Genomic DNA, 17,258 nt, shown 5'->3' with positions numbered 1-17,258 from the left:
ATTTAATTATTCATGTGTTTCTTTCAAACTTCCCAAGAGTTTGAGCTATGAGAGAGTAATAACATGCTTTAAAAGTTCAGTGAATTCTATCTCCACAGACCTAGTACCCTATAAATAGGTGGTACCAGAAACATAAAAGGCACAGAGAATTCTGTAGAAGATGCTGTGCCATGGCACCCAAGATCCCCTTTCAGGACTAAAGTATTCATTCTCTTAGCAACCAGGAGTGTTGGCTTCTCTTAGCTCACGGCTAAGTTCTATCCCAAGAATTGTCAACAGAGTCACTTCACCCAAGGTAATGCCCGTTCCTTTCCAGCAGCCTACATCCAATCATACTAAAGTCCAAAGGCCCAGCCTTCTTTTCTCCACTCAGGACATCTCTGAAGAGCCACCCCAGCTCCAGAGCAACTTGTGAGATTGGCTGTGGCCCTTATGCAAATGAATTACAGTCCAACTCTCCCTCTGCCCAATCCTGCTTCCTTCCTGCTTCTGTCCCCACTCACCCCTCAAGGTGTTGATCCTTAGACTACTCCCCAATAAACTTCTGCACACAAATCTCTTAATCTACTTCCCAGAAAATCTGACTTGCCCTATATTCAATGGCTAACACTGTGACAAAGATGCTACCCTTGATCTTAGCCTAAAGGCCAAGAACTGATAACACCATGACAAAGAAGAAAACAAAACAAAACCACCAAAAAAATTTGGGAAAAATTAGCCAGGTACTAGGTAATTTCCTCGTTTCCGTTTCTTGCTTTTGAAGAATCCTGTCCATCTTCCACTTTCTTGCTAGAGCAAGGGTCCCGTTCCTTCTGATGCCCTCTGACTTGCCCTGTGCAGACATCTATGTCAATCCACAAACATCCTCCAATCCACAAGCAGGATCCCCAGACATCCTGCTCTCCCTGGACAGTAGGGGGCGCCTCAGGCCCCAGCTCCTCCCCCTGGGTCCTGCTACGCATTTCTGAAGTCTGACCCCTTCACTGCCTGGCTCTGCGGTGAAAACCAAAGACGAGCAGAGGGTGGACCAGAGAAATACATCCAAGAGCAGAAGCTGTCCCGTCCCCCTTCTCTGGCTACCCCCCAGCTGGCCTCTCCTTGGAAACAAAAAGTGCTCATTCTGAGGACCAAGACATGGGCCCTGCTGCCAGCACCTTCCTACTGTCTCTACTACTGGGTGAGCCTCTGAGGGGTAGGGGGACACGAGCGGGGGGATGGGGGGTTGGGGGTAGAAGTTTTTGGCTGAAAAAGTTATCATATAAAATAATAGGACACTTCACTATGGGACATTACTTACGAAGAGTGTGTCCTGGGGAAATCCTGAGGGGATATTATTCAGGAAGCAGTAAACAAAGACCCCTGCCCTCGTGGGGCTTGTAATCACGGCATTTATTAAATACATATATTTTAAAGCAGGTTAGAAAGTCCTAAATGTTATGAAATGAAAGGGGCAGCAGGGGTGCAGGGCAGGAGGTGTGGTGTAATTTTAAATAGAGTAGTCAAGGAAGTTTCACTGTGGAATCATTTGAGCAAAGCCCTGAAGGAGCTGAGTGACTTAGCGAGGAGCATCTAGGAAAAGAGCATTTTAAGCAGAGGGAACAGGAATTCTGAGCGATTTCAGGCATAAGCTTGTTCACTTATTTTTCTGGCCCACGATGATTTAAAATCAGGGTAGGCTGAGAGCAGGAGAAAGGTAACAGGTAGCAGAAAAGATACACAGATACTATAAAATGCCAATTCAGATAAAGAAAACAGCTCATTAACCTCAAACGCGCCTGAAGACATCATTGTGTTTAAACCTAATATGTCTGATATTCCTGATGACAATCCTGAATCTTCCAGTAAAAGTTAAATTACGTTCTGTGTATGCTGCTAAAGAAGGCAGGTTAAGTATGTAATTTTCGAGATTCTCACTAATGGGCAGACATTTATAAAAATCTGGCCTTTAATATAAATCTGAGAAATTAAAATGTGTGGAAAGCTTCATCATTCAATGAATCTAGACATAAAATGCATTATTGTATATTAACAATATGGTGTTTGTCTTAGGGTCTTGCCCAAGCTCTTCCCCTGAAAAGAAAAATCTGCAATCAGGTGAGTGGTCTCAACCTGGACTGCTGGGTTTGGAACTGGGATAGGATGGAGGCTGGAGCCAAGAGAGGACTCAGGTCCTAGGAACAGATGGGAGTTTGAGGATGATAAGATGAGGACCTGAGGAGCAGGACACTGAGGTTCTACATGTCCATCTCTCTTCTCTCTCTAGTGTGTGGACGACCTGTATACTCAGGCCGTATTGTGGGTGGCCAGGATGCTGTTGAAGGGCACTGGCCTTGGCAAGTCAGCGTGCGCGTGGGCGAGAACCATGTCTGTGGAGGGTCTCTCGTCAGTGACAGATGGATATTGACAGCAGCACACTGCATAAAAATGTGAGTCCTAGTTCTGGTGACTAGCATGAAGACAGATTCTCAGTAAATACTTGAATGACTTCATGAATGAACCAACAGACAAATGAAAGTGGTAAGACAGGCTGGGGCAGCTGGGTGGCTCAGTCAGTTAAGCGTCTGACTCCTGATTTAGGCTCAGGTCATGATCGTGAGATTGAGGCCCAAGTCGGGCTCTGTGCTCAGCGTTCTGTTCCGTCCGCTTGAGATTCTCTCTCTCTCTCTCTCTCACTGCTCCTCCCCTTGCTTGCAATCTCTTTCTCTAAAATAAATAAATAAAATCTTAAAAAAACAAGGAAAAAACAAATACAAAACACAGAAAGTGAGAAGGAGGCAGAAGGAAACCCTACATCACCTTGGACGAGGGACAGGACATAGAGGTAGAAAAAGAAATGACAGAGATAGGCACTATATTAGAAACTTCTCCTACTTTGTGCCAAATTATTTCCTAAACATCAGCCAGGGAACTGTCTTGAGCTTTTCTGGATCACAAACACAATCTGAGCTCTCTCGCTCAGGGCTACTGCTGTAAGAGAAGAAAGGTGCCATGTGGAAAGTAGTTCTAGGGAGAGGCTCATGTGAAACTGACATCTCCAGCCTGTAACAGCTAGTGAAGACTTGAGGCCTGCCACCATAAGGGCATTTGGAAACAGATCCTCCCAGAATCAAGCCTTGAGATGAATGCAGCCCAGCTCAACTGTAGCCTCGTGAGAGAGGAGTTGGAGGCACCCACCTAAGTCACACCTGATTCTTGACCCACAGAAACTGTGAGATAAATGTTTATTTTTTTAAGCCTCTAATTTGTGATAACTTGTTATGCAACAGATAAGTAATATATATAGAAAACAAAACGGCAGGACTTTTCAAGAACAATACCAAAAGCTCAAAGGAAATAGAGCAAGAACTTCAGAATGCTGGGAGAAAATTATTTCCAACCCAGAATTCTACCCTCACACAAATTACTGATCAACTGTGGGATAGAAACAAGACATTTTCAAATATACAAAGCAGCAAAAATATTACCTCTCATGCACATTTTCTCAGGAAGCCTTGGGAGAATGTGCTTCAGTAAAATCAAGGAGAGAAAAAGAACATGGAATCAAGGGGGGGAAAGGGGACACAACACAGAAGAGAATTCCCAAGAAAATGGAAGAGAATACTGGACAAAACTCTGGCCATAAAGCATGTAAGAAGAGACCATGGAGACAGGAGACAACAAAAGAAAAGTGATTAGGAAGAGAGGAAAGGAGAAACAGCAACAAATCAACCAAGCTGAAAGAAGCCTGGTTCATTCTAGGTCTATTACCACCCTTTCTTCCCTAGAGACTTGTTCTCACCCAGCTGTAGCACCTAGGATGCTCCATTTTTATTCTCCCTTTTCTATTCCCCTTAGGAGCTGGATTCCTTTGTTTTATAATGTACAGCTGGGATCCATTCAGCTAGACCAGACAAGTCAAAGTGTGAACCATCGTGTGTTCAAAATTATCACCCATCCCCAAACTCAACGTACTACTGCAGACATCGCCTTGCTGAAACTGGTCTCTAGAGTCACCTTTACTTCTTCCATCCTGCCCATCTGCTTGCCCCGGATCACAAAGCAGTTGAAAATTCCAGCCTCTTGCTGGGTGACTGGATGGGGAAATGTTAAGGACGATGAAGGTGAGAATGGGTTAAAAAAAAAAGGGGGGGGGTTGTTTTATCCATCATCCTCTTTTTGTACCTGCTCCAGAACATTTGCATTCTATGCATACCAATACTATGGCAAATATTTTTTAATAAACTCCAACCATTGATATTATCTATAAGTCTTCAAATAAAATATCTTTTTTCACATTTACTATGTTTATTTTATTTACTTTTAGATCCTGCCTAGAGTCTAGCGACAGCTGCAAGAGCAGATACTAACAATTTGAACACATAATTACTTCTTTGAAACAAAGGTTAACAAACTTGATCTAAAGCCTGGAAGAGTCTAGTGGTTTTAAAAATCTGTTTTTAAAGTGTTGGGTCAGCTCTTTCCCAGAAGGCATGAACGCAAGACAAGAAATGATCTGGGAGCAGAAAAATGGGAAAAGAAGGACTTCAAATACTCTTATCTTTACTGAATCAAACTGTATCCCAATTTCTCTTTATTTAGAACACGAGGAATACCCCACATTGGCACATCAGAAAAACCTTAGGACAAACTGAAATAATTTTGAACTACCCATTAAGATTAAATTTACCAAAAATATTCTTGCATTAGCAAATATGACTGCAAAGTGACTATATTCTGCTTTTGGATTCCCACAGACATTTCTGCTAATCATGAATGAAAGTCGCCCTTGCAACTTTCCAGATTGCTTTTCCTTTCATTCCTGTCTGTCTTTACAGATCCTGATTCTCCCTCCATTCTCCAGGAAGCAGAAGTACCCGTCTTTGACCGTCAGGTCTGTGAACGACTCTACAACCCAATTGGTTCCATGCTGCCAGAATCAATGCCAGTCATCCAAGACGATGAAATATGTGCTGGTGATATAGCTAAAATGAAGGACAGTTGCAAGGTTAGGGTTTGCTCTGAATTTTTTTTAATATGAGACTTTAATTTTGATCTGGGTTTTCCTGTATGTAAACAACAGTAGATTGGGAATCAGGAGACAAAGGTTCTGACAATAATTCTTGTGTTATGCTGAATTACTGATGAATTTAATTCTCTTCCACTTTTGATCTAGAGAAATGCTAACCATTGGTTACTGGGGTTTTCACGGACTTGTATATTTTTACAAATATATTTAGAAGTTGACATAGAACTGCCAACTTTATTTTTAAGTAAGAACACTGCATTCTTAAAAAAAAGAACATTGCATTCTACACTCAAAAGATGTCATTCCACTGTCTCCTGATCATAACTGTCCAATGAAGAATGTCTTCTTCCACTGAGTGTGATGTGTTGTTTTGCTCTGATTGTTTTCAATACAATTACCTTCACATTTGATTGTCAGAAAGTTGAATGTGATAGGGCACCTGGGTGGCTCAGTTAAGTTAAGCATCCAACTCTTGGTTTTGGCTCAGGTCAGGGGAAGTCAGGTTGGGATTCTCTCTCTCTCTCTCTCCTTCTGCCCCTCCCTTGCATATGCGCATGCGCTCGCTCTCTAAAATAAATAAATCTTTTTTTTAAAAAAAACAAGGAGTTTGAATATGATGTGCTAGGAGTGATTTTCTTTGTATCTATCCTATTTAGGATTCGTTGTTTTTGCTTTTTTGGTTTTTGGTTTTTTTTAAAGATTTTATTTATTTATTTATTTGACAGAGATCACAAGTCAGCAGAGAGTCAAGCAGAGAGAGAGGAGGAAGCAGGCTCTTGGCTGAGCAAGGAGCCCGATGCGAGGCTCGATCCTAGGACCTGGGATCATGACCTGAGCCGAAGGCAGAGGCTTTAACCCACTGAGCCACCCAGGCGCCCCTGTTTTTGTTTTTTTAATCTGTTCTTTTATTTTTTACCAAAACTTGAGAATTTTTTCATTCATGACTTCTTCAAATATTGTCTCTTTTCTCTGTCTAGTTGAAACAGAAAGTGTAGGTTACATCTTTTGATATTTTCACACTGTCTGATACTGTTTTTTTGTTTTGTTTTGTTTTTTACCTTTCTCTCCTCTTTAAATTGGATACTTATAAATTAATCTATATTCAAGATCATTGCCTCTCTCCTGTCATCTATGTTTCAGTGTTAGGGTCATCTAGTGAAAGTTTTCTTTACATATTTTCACGTATTTTGTTTTTTAGTCCTAGAATGACCACTTAGGTTTTATTTCCTTTTCCTCCCTCTCTCCCTCTTCTTCTTCTTCTTCTCTCTCTCTCACACACACACACACACACACATGCACGCACATACTTTTCTCTAATTCTGCCAAGATGTCCTATCTGTATATTCATTATTTGCAATAAAACAACAGTGGAACACGGTTTCATATCCACTGAGATGGCTATTATCAAAGCAGACAATAACAAGAGTTGATAAGGATGTGGATCAATTAGAAACTTCATACTCCCACTGGGAATGAAAAATGGTACAGCTGCTTTGGAATTACTATTCTTCAAAAGGTTGTATACAGAGTTACCATATTACCAAGGAATTCCATTTTAGGTATACACCCAAGAGAAATAAAAACAGGTCCACAGAAAAAAATTACATATGAATAGTCATAGCAGCATTATTCATAATAGTCAAAAAGTGAAAATAATCCAAATGCCCACCAACTGATAACTAGACAAACAAAATATGGTCTATCCAAATAATGAAATAGTACTCAGCCATAAAAAGGAAGGGAGCACTGATAGATGCTACAAGGATGAACCTTGAAAAAAGTATTCTTTTTTTTTTTTTAAAGATTTATATTCGGGGCGCCTGGGTGGCTCAGTGGTTTGGGCTGCTGCCTTTGGCTCGGGTCATGATCTCAGAGTCCTGGGATCAAGCCCCGCATCGGGCTCCCTGCTCCGCAGGAAGCCTGCTTCCCTCTCTCTCTCTCTCTGCCTGCCTCTCTGCCTACTTGTGGTCTCCGTCTTTCAAATAAATAAATAAAATCTTTAAAAAAAAAAAAAGATTTATATTCATTTATTTGACAGACAGAGATCACAAGTAGGCAGAGAGACAGGCAGAGAGAGAGAGGAGGAAGCAGGCTCCCTGCTTGAGCAGAAAGCCCGATGCGGGGCTTGATCCCAGGACTCTGAGATCATGACCTGAGCTGAAGGCAGAGGCTTTAACCCACTGAGCCACCCAGGCACCCCTGAAAAAAGTATTCTAAGTGAAATAAGTCAAACACAAAAGATCATATATCCTATGATTCATATGTCCAGAATATGCAAATCCATAGAGGTAGAAAGCAGATTACCGGCTGGCCTAGGGCTGAGAAGGAAGGAGGGCGACTATTAATGGGTATGGGGTTTCTTGTAAGGGTGACGGAAATGTGGTGATGGTTGAACAACATTGTGAATATACTAAAAAACACTGAACTGTACACTTTAAATGGGTGAATTGTATAGTATATGAATCATATCTCAATAAGGTGTTAGGAAAAGAGACAGCAAGATTGAGAGATAAACCATCAACTACTATCACTATTATTTTATATAAGAAAGGATTATTTTAACATTTAAAAAGGCAATAAGAACCTAAGAATAGAAAAATATAAGGACTGTTCATTAAATTGAAATAAATTTACCTTTAGGGAAAAAATTCATCACATTAATTTTTCTTCTTTATCACAGGTGAGTATTTTGAAACTACTGATATATTTAGCTAAGATCTCTGCCAATTTCAAATTCTATGATTCTAGAATTCCCATGATCGTCCCCTAATGCAGTAAGAAGCCTAGCTCCCTCTAGGGTTCTCCTGCACCATGGGTTCCATTGCCCCATTTAAGGAACTCTCCACCTCTTGTGGCCACTTTTCTCTTCAAGGTCCCTTCTCACTACCCTCATGACCCTTATCTTTCCTCAGGGTGATTCTGGAGGACCTCTGTCATGTCATATTAACGGTGTATGGACCCAACTAGGACTGGTAAGCTGGGGATTAGGCTGTGCTAAATCTCTCCCTGGAGTCTACACCAGTATTATCTACTATCAAAAATGGATTGAGACCACTATCTCAAGAGCAGAGGTCTTAGATGCCAATATTTTGGACTTCTCTGACTTCCTGAACCTTACTGTACTGCTCTTTCTGGCTCTCCTGGGACCCTTCTGTGCCTTTGGGCCTAACATTTTACCAGGAGAGTAGTAGACAGTATAGCTAAAGCCACTGGCCAAGTATAGGGTCGGGGTTGGAACACAGAGAGATTAAGCCCCAGGAGCAGAGAACTCACAAGAGAGTCACTGGGAACCCTAGAGCACTTCATTAAAAGAATTAGAAATTCCTTTGTTTCAAGGTTCTTTATTCTGAAAGTATGTTTTAGTGGTTGGAATGTGAATAGCTGAGAAATGAGACTGCCGGTTTTGTACATGGCATTTTTTGTCCCTGACTATGAATCTTACAAGGCAAGAAAGGTGCCTTCTATGAATAAGTAATTATGGACACAGATAAAATGGCTACTGGAGAAGCAGGCAAGAAAGGAAGTATCTGTGAAGGCAAAAGGGGTTAGTCCTCAAGGAAATATATTAAGAGCTGACTTTGGGGGCACCTGGGATTCAGTCCCACATTGGGCTCCCTGCTCAGAGGGGAGTCTGCTTCTCCCTTCCCTCTCCTTGCTGCTACCCCCACGCTTGTGCGCTTGCATGCTCTCTCTCTCAAAAAGAAACAAATTTAAGAAAAAAAAAGTTTACTTTGGGTCCAAGGTTTTCATTATCGGCTTCATTGTCTATATTCCTCACTTCCTCTACTATTTTGCCTCTGCAAGGGATCAAATAAAAAATGTGTATGTATAGGGCGCCTGGGTGGCTCAGTGGGTTAAGCCGCTGCCTTCGGCTCAGGTCATGATCTCAGGGTCCTGGGATCGAGTCCCGCATCGGGCTCTCTGCTCAGCAGGGAGCCTGCTTCCCTCTCTTTCTCTCTGCCTGCCTCTCTGCCTACTTGTGATCTCTCTCTGTCAAATAAATAAATAAAATCTTTAAAAAAAAAAAGTGTATGTATAATTCAGCTCTGTGTTTTTCTGAAATTTTAACTTTTTGAAATACCAATGTGACCTACTACCAAGAGATGGATTAATGCCATGATCTCAAGTTTCAATAATCCAGACCTTCCCAGGTTGTTTAATGTTATTCCAATAATAAAATATTCAAATGTTTAATAAGGACAGGATAACGTCCCTTGCTTAACTAGCATGCTTCTTTTTGCTAATCCATCCCATGACCTACTATTTCCTACTTTACCTAGGCTTCCAGGAGCTCAGAGCTAAGTTAAATACTCAATTTCAGTTATTATCTTTATCCTAGATAATTGAGTGCAATTTCATTCACATCCCTTTTAATTTAAATCATCCTTCATTTCTCATTTGAGTGAACGTTAAGTTTTATTGCATCTGTGTCTTTCGGAGTATGTCAACTTTCAAAAAACAACTTTTTGGATAAACAGACACCTTTAATAGGAAATGAGGGTAGGTTTGGAAACTTAAAATCCTTGCTAGCTGTTAACCCCATCTCTCTTCTTGACTGCCACTGCCACCCACGCCCTTTCCCTCACTCACACCTATGCTCAATGCCACTTACTCTCCACAGCATTCAGATGAGTGTTTTTTAAAAATAAAGATTAAAAAAATAATAAAGGTTCTTTAATACATTCCCCTCCCCCCCCATTTTCCCTGCTTCAGCACTTCAAAGACATCTCCTTGCTCAGAGGGTAAGGACCAAAGTCCTTAAGAGGACTGACAAAGCCCTGCGGGCTCTGATGCCCGCCTACTTCTTCAGCCTCCGGGCACCCTGCTCTCCATGTTTTCAATTCTTCAAATGTTTCAAATCCCCTCTCAGCGCAGGGCTTCTGCATCTGCTATTCCCACTCCCCTACTGCCTTTGCCTAGTTAATTCCTACTGTGCCTCGGATCTCAACTCACCCTATACTACCTCAAGGAAGCTGTGCCCAACTCTCCCGAGCATATCAAATCCCCCAGTATATATCCTCATAGCATTATGGAGCCCTCTTTTGTAGGACGCAACACAGCTGTTAATAGAGTATTCGTCTGTGTAATTGTCTAGTTGAAGTACATTTGACTTACCAAAATGGAAGAATTTTTGTTTTTGCCAACCACTGTCTCCTAGTTGCAGTAAATACTTGTTGAACAAATGAATGAATGAATAATATTCAACCTCTTTGTTTCCCCAACTAAGAACATGGGTATTTTGTTCAAGAAGGTGGCCCAGAACCTGACACAAGCTCTTACACAAAATAGACCTTCAAATATTAGTTAAATAAAAGAAGAAAAGAACATTTCAGTCTCATTCCTTTTCTCGTCTCTCTCCAGTCATAGCAAACGAAGGAGAGCAAAGAGCACGTACAACAGGCCAACTGGAAGGTTTCTGTAGGCAAGAATTTAAATTAGGCAACCGCTGGAAAGACATAGAGGGCAAAGCAAAATAGCAACTGAGAAAAAAGAACAAAGAAAAAAGGGGCAAGAAAGGAAGTAGAGGAGAAAGCACAGACTAAAATCAAAACAAACAGGAAGAGAAAGCACACAAAAGTATGGGCCAGGACAACACAGCACAAGGACATAAAGAAGGTCAAGAAGGCCAAAACACTGCTTCCTATCATTTCTCCAGACTCTCAAGAAGACCTGTTCTGCAGCTTGGGATCTGGCAAAATTCTTCTCATGAACCAAGAGGTGAAACTTAAAACTTCTGGAGGGACCAGACCATTCAAGGGGAAAGAATAAGATAATGAAAGAAGAGGACCACATGACCTCACTGTCCTGGCCACTACTGGTTGGATGTACCAGTGATAAGCAAGCCCCTGCTTAAACAGCTGCCCAGAGAAGATAGGGCAGGTAGCCTAAAACCTTACCTGACAGATGCACTCAGCATTGGACAAGCCAACAGATCCCTTCTCCTGGGAAGTGTGAATATGCATCGTATAGGATTCAGCATGCACTCAACAGTACTGAGTGCCCCCGGTGTTCCAGGCACAATTTTGGCCACTGAAGATGCAGTATGTTCAACACATCAAGCCTGCCTTCAAGGAGCTTACATTCCAGTGGGGGAGAAGGACAATAATCAAATGGAAAATAAATGTTTATTATAATGTCATGTATGGGAAAGTCTGATAAAAATAAAAGAGAAGCAGCAGATAGAGGATCACAGTGGGGGATTCCATTTTAGATAGGGTGGTCAGGGAAATTTCCCTGGGGTGTCGACCTTATATAGAGGCCTGCATAAAGGAGGAAAGAAAGAAACAAACAAACAGACAAACCTGAGAAAGAGCATTCCAGGTAGATCGAATAGAGTAAAAGGTTCTGAGTTTGAAGTATGCAAGGTGTGTATGTGAGGAAGAACAGAGAGGTCAGCGCAATGCTGGAACACTGTGGGCAAAGAGGGAGAAGGGGACGAACTATGACCAGAGAGGGTGTCAAAGGCAGGTCCTATGGAGTCTGGAAGACCCCGGTAAGGACTCTGAATTTTATTCTCAGTGCAACAAGAAGGCACTGGAGGGCTAAGACAAGGGGAGTGATGAAAGAAGAGAAGAACAGAAAATCCCATACCGCAGCACATGGGAGTATGTGGAGGCTATGAGGGGATAGGGTAACAGAGAGGGGGTTCAAAAAGCAGAGGGAATAAGAATCTTATACCAAAGTACTATTGAGCAAAACACGAGGGCTGCATACAGTATCCTGGGGCATCAGTGAGGAAGGTTGGATTCCATAAGGCTGTGTGTTGTTGTCTACCCTAGTCCCCATATGCACTACCCTTACAATAGGGCCCCACAAACCAGGGTGAAGAAAAGCACAAGCCCAGGTTTCTTACCATCTACTTTGTAATTCATCATTAAGACACCAATCTAACTTCCCATTTGTCTTTTTCCCTTCTTACCCAGACCAATGTTCTTCTCCTCCCTTCATCTCACTTTTATCTTGAGCCCCTGATTTATCTGCCTTCTATTCTGATATACCCTTCTCTCATAAACCTCAACCCACTTATTTTTGTCTACTGATTAAGAAAAAGAGGCAGTAATTATCTAAAAAGCAGACTGAAAGGACCCTAGGAAATGGTTTTAAAAATTAACTGGAAATGGGTGAACTATATGATGTGTGAAATATATCTCAATGCTATTTTTAAAAAACAGGGAAATTTTTCTTCTGTTTAAATTAAACAAAAATGATTCATCTGTAATGTATTTGGGACTCTAGGATCTTCTAAATAATTCTTTAACTGTATTTTTTTTAAAAAAAAGTTCAAACTAACTACATACATTTTTTGTTTCAAATGCTAACACACAAAATGTAAAGCTTAACCCAGTACGAAACAGCAACTGGTATACATTACGGGGTGGGGGTGAGGGGAATCAATAAACATTTGTATTCACACAACTAAAATGTCAAGTACTTACTGGTAACAAATTTAGTCAATGACACCACAAGTGACTAAATGGGGAAGAAATAAACAGGGACATCTTTACACTCTATTTTGGAGGGGGGCTCAGCAGCATTTCTGCTCTAAAAATCAATTTTAATTTGTAGAATACTTTATTCCTTGGAATATCTGACTTATGCTCCAATTTTCACTCTCACATCTTGAGGAATTTAACTAAGGTGGGATTTAAGGTCCCATTTAACAAATAAAGCTGTACAATAAGGCTGCTGAAAATCCAATCAGCAATTTTTCCCCTAAAAGTGGGGGAAAAATTATATAGCTATTTCCAGATCTTCTATTAATGACAAATGGACTAGTTCAAGTAATCACCCATTTTTCCTTTATTTCACTGAATTGTGAAGTCACCCTCAAAATCTAGGGACATTATGGAAAAAAAATTCAAAATAATAAAATGTGGAGGCTGAACTTTGAGATTATTTTTCTTCTTTTTCTTTTTTTTTTTTTTAAGATTTTATTTATTTATTTGACAGACAGAGATCACAAGTAGGCAGAGAGGCAGGCAGAGAGAGAGGAGGAAAGCAGGCTCCCCGCTGAGCAGAGAGCCCGATATGGGGGTCGATCCCAGGACCCTGGGATCATGACCTGAGCCGAAGGCAGAGGCTTTAACCACTGAGCCACCCAGGCGCCCCACTTTGAGATTATTTCGACAGTGACTCTTTTATCTTTTCAGATGTTTGACTTAATTCTGAATCTGTACTATTCTCCCCACCACATTTGATTATGCATAGTTTATTTATATACTGGAAATCAGCTACCTGAGAATTTCATTAAACAAATGCCTTCTTCAGGAAAGGGAGGAAGAGGAAGGAGTCACTCAAAATAACCAGAGGTTAGACTGATTATATTCCCTACTGTCAACATTAAGAGAAAAAACATTATCTGTCATAAGAATAAAAAAGACTGAAATATTTAATAAGAAATTCTAATTGTCATTCAGGATAATCACCCTTGACTGACACAAATTCTCTCCATGGCATCGTCTACCATATAAGTGTTCACTTCCTCTCTCAACATGGTTGGAAGAAAGTGACTGGGGTCTGGTCCTGTGGCACATGACACCTCGCCCACACTACCTTGTTCCATAATTAACTATGAACACCCAGGAGTGAAAAGAGTAAGACAGGATTAGGGCCTAGGGCTCCAAAATGCTAAAAGCTTCTGATTTTCGTGAAAATTAGTGAGAAGAGGATAGATTCTAGATGCAGTTGGGTAAAAATGAGATAATACTTTGATTGGATTTAGATATGATGTGATGGACTGGATGTGGATGATGATGAGAATGGTAACTAGGATACAAAGATAAGAAAGAGAAGGACCTGAAAAGAGAAATCAAGAATGACTCTTAGGTTACTGGCCTCAGAATGGTCATACTATTCAATGAAATAAGGAAGGATGGAAGAGGAACAGATTTGAGGGGCTACCTAATCCAGTGGTAGGCTGAATTTCCCCAAGGATGTCAATGTTGTAATGCCCAGAATCTTTGACTATGTGACCTTACCTGGTTAAAGAAAGAAAGAAAGAAAGAAAGAAAGAAAGAAAGAAAGAAAGAAAGAAAGACAGACAGACTTTCCATACATAATTAACTTTTTTTTTTTAAGATTTATTTATTTGACAGAGAGAGATCACAAGTAGGCAGAGAGGCAGGCAGAGAGAGAGAGAGAGGAGGAAGCAGGCTCCCCGCCGAGCAGAGAGCCCGACGTGGGACTTGATCCCAGGACCCTGAGATCATGACCCGAGCCGAAGGCAGCGGCCCAACCCACTGAGCCACCCAGGAGCCCCAAAGTTAAACATTTTGAGATGGAGAATTTATGCTGGATTATCTGGGTAAGCCCCACAGAATCACAAATTTTCTTGTAAACCAAATGCAGGAGAGTCAGAGTCGGAGGTGTTTACTCCACAACGCAGAAGACATAAGGACTGAAGCAGAAGGAAAGGAGGAGCAAAGATGCTATGCTGCTGGAACTGAGGATAGAGCCAGGGGCTACAAGTCAAGGAGTGTGATCAGCCTCCAGAAGTTAAAAAAGGCAAAAGCACGATTCTCCCCTAGAGCCTGAAGACCGAACGCAGACTTATAACACCTTGATTTTAGCCCAGTGAAACTGATTTCAGACTTGTGACCTCCAGAACCGTGGGACAAAAGATTCATGTTGTTTGAAGGCACTAAAGTTTTACTAATTTGTTACAGCAGCAACAGGAAAGGAATACATTCATCTCAGACTTGAGAAGCCTATTAGATAACCCAACTACCAATACCAAGCAGGCAGTCTGGAGCTCAGAGAGGGCAAGACAAGAGAAATAGACCCACAAGAATGTTTAAAATACGGACCCTCTTATCCACACCCCTCTAACCCTACACCCCAAAGAAAATTCAAGCTGTTCAGGCATTCCTAGATTTATTCATAGAATCTGCAGAATATTTTAAGTAGCCAGAAGGAAGCTTATTCTAACCCTGATAAGAAGACTGTTTCCTCCCTAAGGAGGAGGAAACCAAGTAACTCTTCATTTAAAAACAAAACAAAACAAAAAAAACTTTAAAAATTTGTTTCCCAATACTGTTTATTTAAAGAGAGAGAGGCACCCCCTCAGATCTTGATCTCAGGGTTGTGAGTTCTGGCCCCAGCAACAGAAATGTTACAGAAATATCTAACAGAGAAAGTTCAAATCCTCCATGTAACCACTGTAAACCACTGTATTCATCACTACCACCTTTTATACTCCTCATGCTTAAGGATGTGGTCAAGATGCCTCTGACTTCTTTTTAATTGTTTACTCAGATGCACAGTTGTGTTGTTTTTTTTTTTAACCTTGCTTTAAAAAAAATTGAGGGGCACCTGGATGACTCAGTGGGTTAAGCCTCCGCCTTCAGCTCAGGTCATGATTCCAGAATCCTGAGATCAAACCCCATATCGGGCTCTCTGCTCAGTGGGGAGACTGCTTCCCCCTCCCCCTCTGTCTGCCCTGCCTCTCTGCCTATTTGTGATCTCTCTATCAAATAAATAAATAAAATCTTTAAAAAAACAAAACAAAAAAAATTGAGCTTACTTTTCAAAATTAGCTTACAATAACACAAAGTTGTGGTTACAACCTGCAAAGCCTCAGAGTTGAGAGATATTGGATTCATTTTATTAATAATACCATGTAATTAGGCTAGATAAAAAGACATGATAACAGTTGATCAAAGAAATTTTCTGAAAGTGAATTTTTTTAAATAATGAAAACATTTAGCTTTAAAAACTAAAATCACTAGTTCATCTTAAAAGGCAAGTATTTCAATGTCAGGAGAAATCTCCTATCCCCCTGTGAGTTCAATGAAGCTATTTTTACTTCTGAAATAGAGCCCTAACATGAAGGACCTTGCAGAGACAGTATTTTAAAAATGTATTTTTTTCCACATTCTTTTGTTCAGAAGCTGCTGAGTTGGTCATAAGGAAAAATATGTTAGGTCACTAAAAGAGGCCAAATAAATGGATAGATCTAAAATGGATACATGTTAAAACTTCTGAAAGCAGGTCACAGAGAAAGCAAAACAAAATGAATGTCAATCTACCTTTCTTTGCAGCTCATCAGGCCTAACCAAGCTCTTCCAAGAAAGAATGATCCCTTGAGCATCACAATAGGAGCACCCTTGCTGTTGGATCATGCTGAAAACTGTGCACAGTCAATGGGGCGCCTGGGTGGCTTAGTCCGTTAGGCTTCCGACTCTTGTTTTTGGCTCAGGTCATGATCTCAGGGTTGTGAGATCAAGCCCCTCGTGGAGCTCTACTTGTCCCCTTTCCCCTCCTCTCTGCTCCTCCCCCATTCACGTAATGCTCTCGAATCTTTTTTAAAAAACCTGCACCAGTCAACTTTGCACAATATTTTTCATCAAGTGTTTGAATCTCTATAAGTGGAAAACATCTACCAAATACCGTGTGAATTCATAAAATAGACTAGAAAAATCTTTCTTGGACAAACACTGTTTTTCCAGTCATGGAAATAAGCTAAGCATACAGGATATATCTGGGAATTCCCAGGAAAAAAAAGTCCGAGGCCCCATTAAGAAATCTGAGCTTTAAGGGGAGGATACAAGGTACAAAGTGCTGGGGAATAACAAGGTCAATTTACATTTTAGAAAAATCACTTGGGGGACGCCTGGGTGGCTCAGTGGGTTAAGCTGCTGCCTTCGGCTCAGGTCATGATCTCAGGGTCCTGGGATCGAGTCCCACATCGGGCTCTTGGCTCAGCAGGGGGCCTGCTTCCCTCTCTCTCTCTCTCTCTCTCTCTGCCTGCCTCTCTGTCTACTTGTGAACTCTCTCTGTCAAATAAATAAATAAGATATTAAAAAAAAAGAAAAATCACTTTGATGGATGTGTAATGAATTAATTACAAAAATGCAAGTATGGAGGCAGAGAAGCTAGCTACTAGGCTGTTGCGAATGGTGAAAAATACCTGGACCAGGGTGGCAGCTGCGAGGACAGAGAGAAGAGGACCAAGTCAAGGACTACATAGGAATTTATGTTCAATAGAATTTGGTAAGAGATTATTTAAAAATATAAGTAATCGCAGTGGGGGAGGAAGTTAAGAACTTTACCTAGGTTTCAGGGTGAGAAATATAGATTAAAAACATCAAGAGTCTATTTAAAAAAAAAAAAAAAAGAAATCCAAACAGACACATTATATTTTTACATTGTTCATTTACTAAATAAGCCAGTTGAGAGAATCAGAATATATTCCAAAAGCTCAATAGGCCAATTTCTAGTTACTTATTAGTTACAGAAAGTTCATGAAAAAATA

General features: G+C 40.8%; 2 protein-coding genes across 9 annotated transcripts in view; one reads left to right on the top strand and one right to left on the bottom strand.

Annotated features, from left to right (window-relative positions):
• The window catches only part of SH3D19 (SH3 domain containing 19), a 180,117-nt gene that overhangs the window by 140,268 nt on the left and 22,591 nt on the right, over positions 1-17,258 (bottom strand). The window lies entirely within an intron of this gene.
• PRSS48 (serine protease 48) lies at positions 280-9,054 on the top strand. Its single transcript, XM_082729144.1, has 8 exons — positions 280-1,177; positions 2,050-2,094; positions 2,264-2,426; positions 3,835-4,202; positions 4,687-4,702; positions 4,780-4,984; positions 7,918-8,827; positions 9,034-9,054. The coding sequence occupies exons 1-7, from the start codon at positions 1,135-1,137 to the stop codon at positions 8,191-8,193; spliced, it is 1,116 nt and encodes a 371-aa protein (XP_082585270.1). The 5' UTR covers positions 280-1,134; the 3' UTR covers positions 8,194-8,827; positions 9,034-9,054.

The sequence above is a fragment of the Mustela nivalis genome (assembly GCF_964662115.1).
Source record: "Mustela nivalis genome assembly, chromosome: 4".
Classification (NCBI taxonomy): Eukaryota; Metazoa; Chordata; class Mammalia; order Carnivora; family Mustelidae; genus Mustela; species Mustela nivalis.
This window is presented reverse-complemented; position numbering and strand designations above follow the sequence as displayed.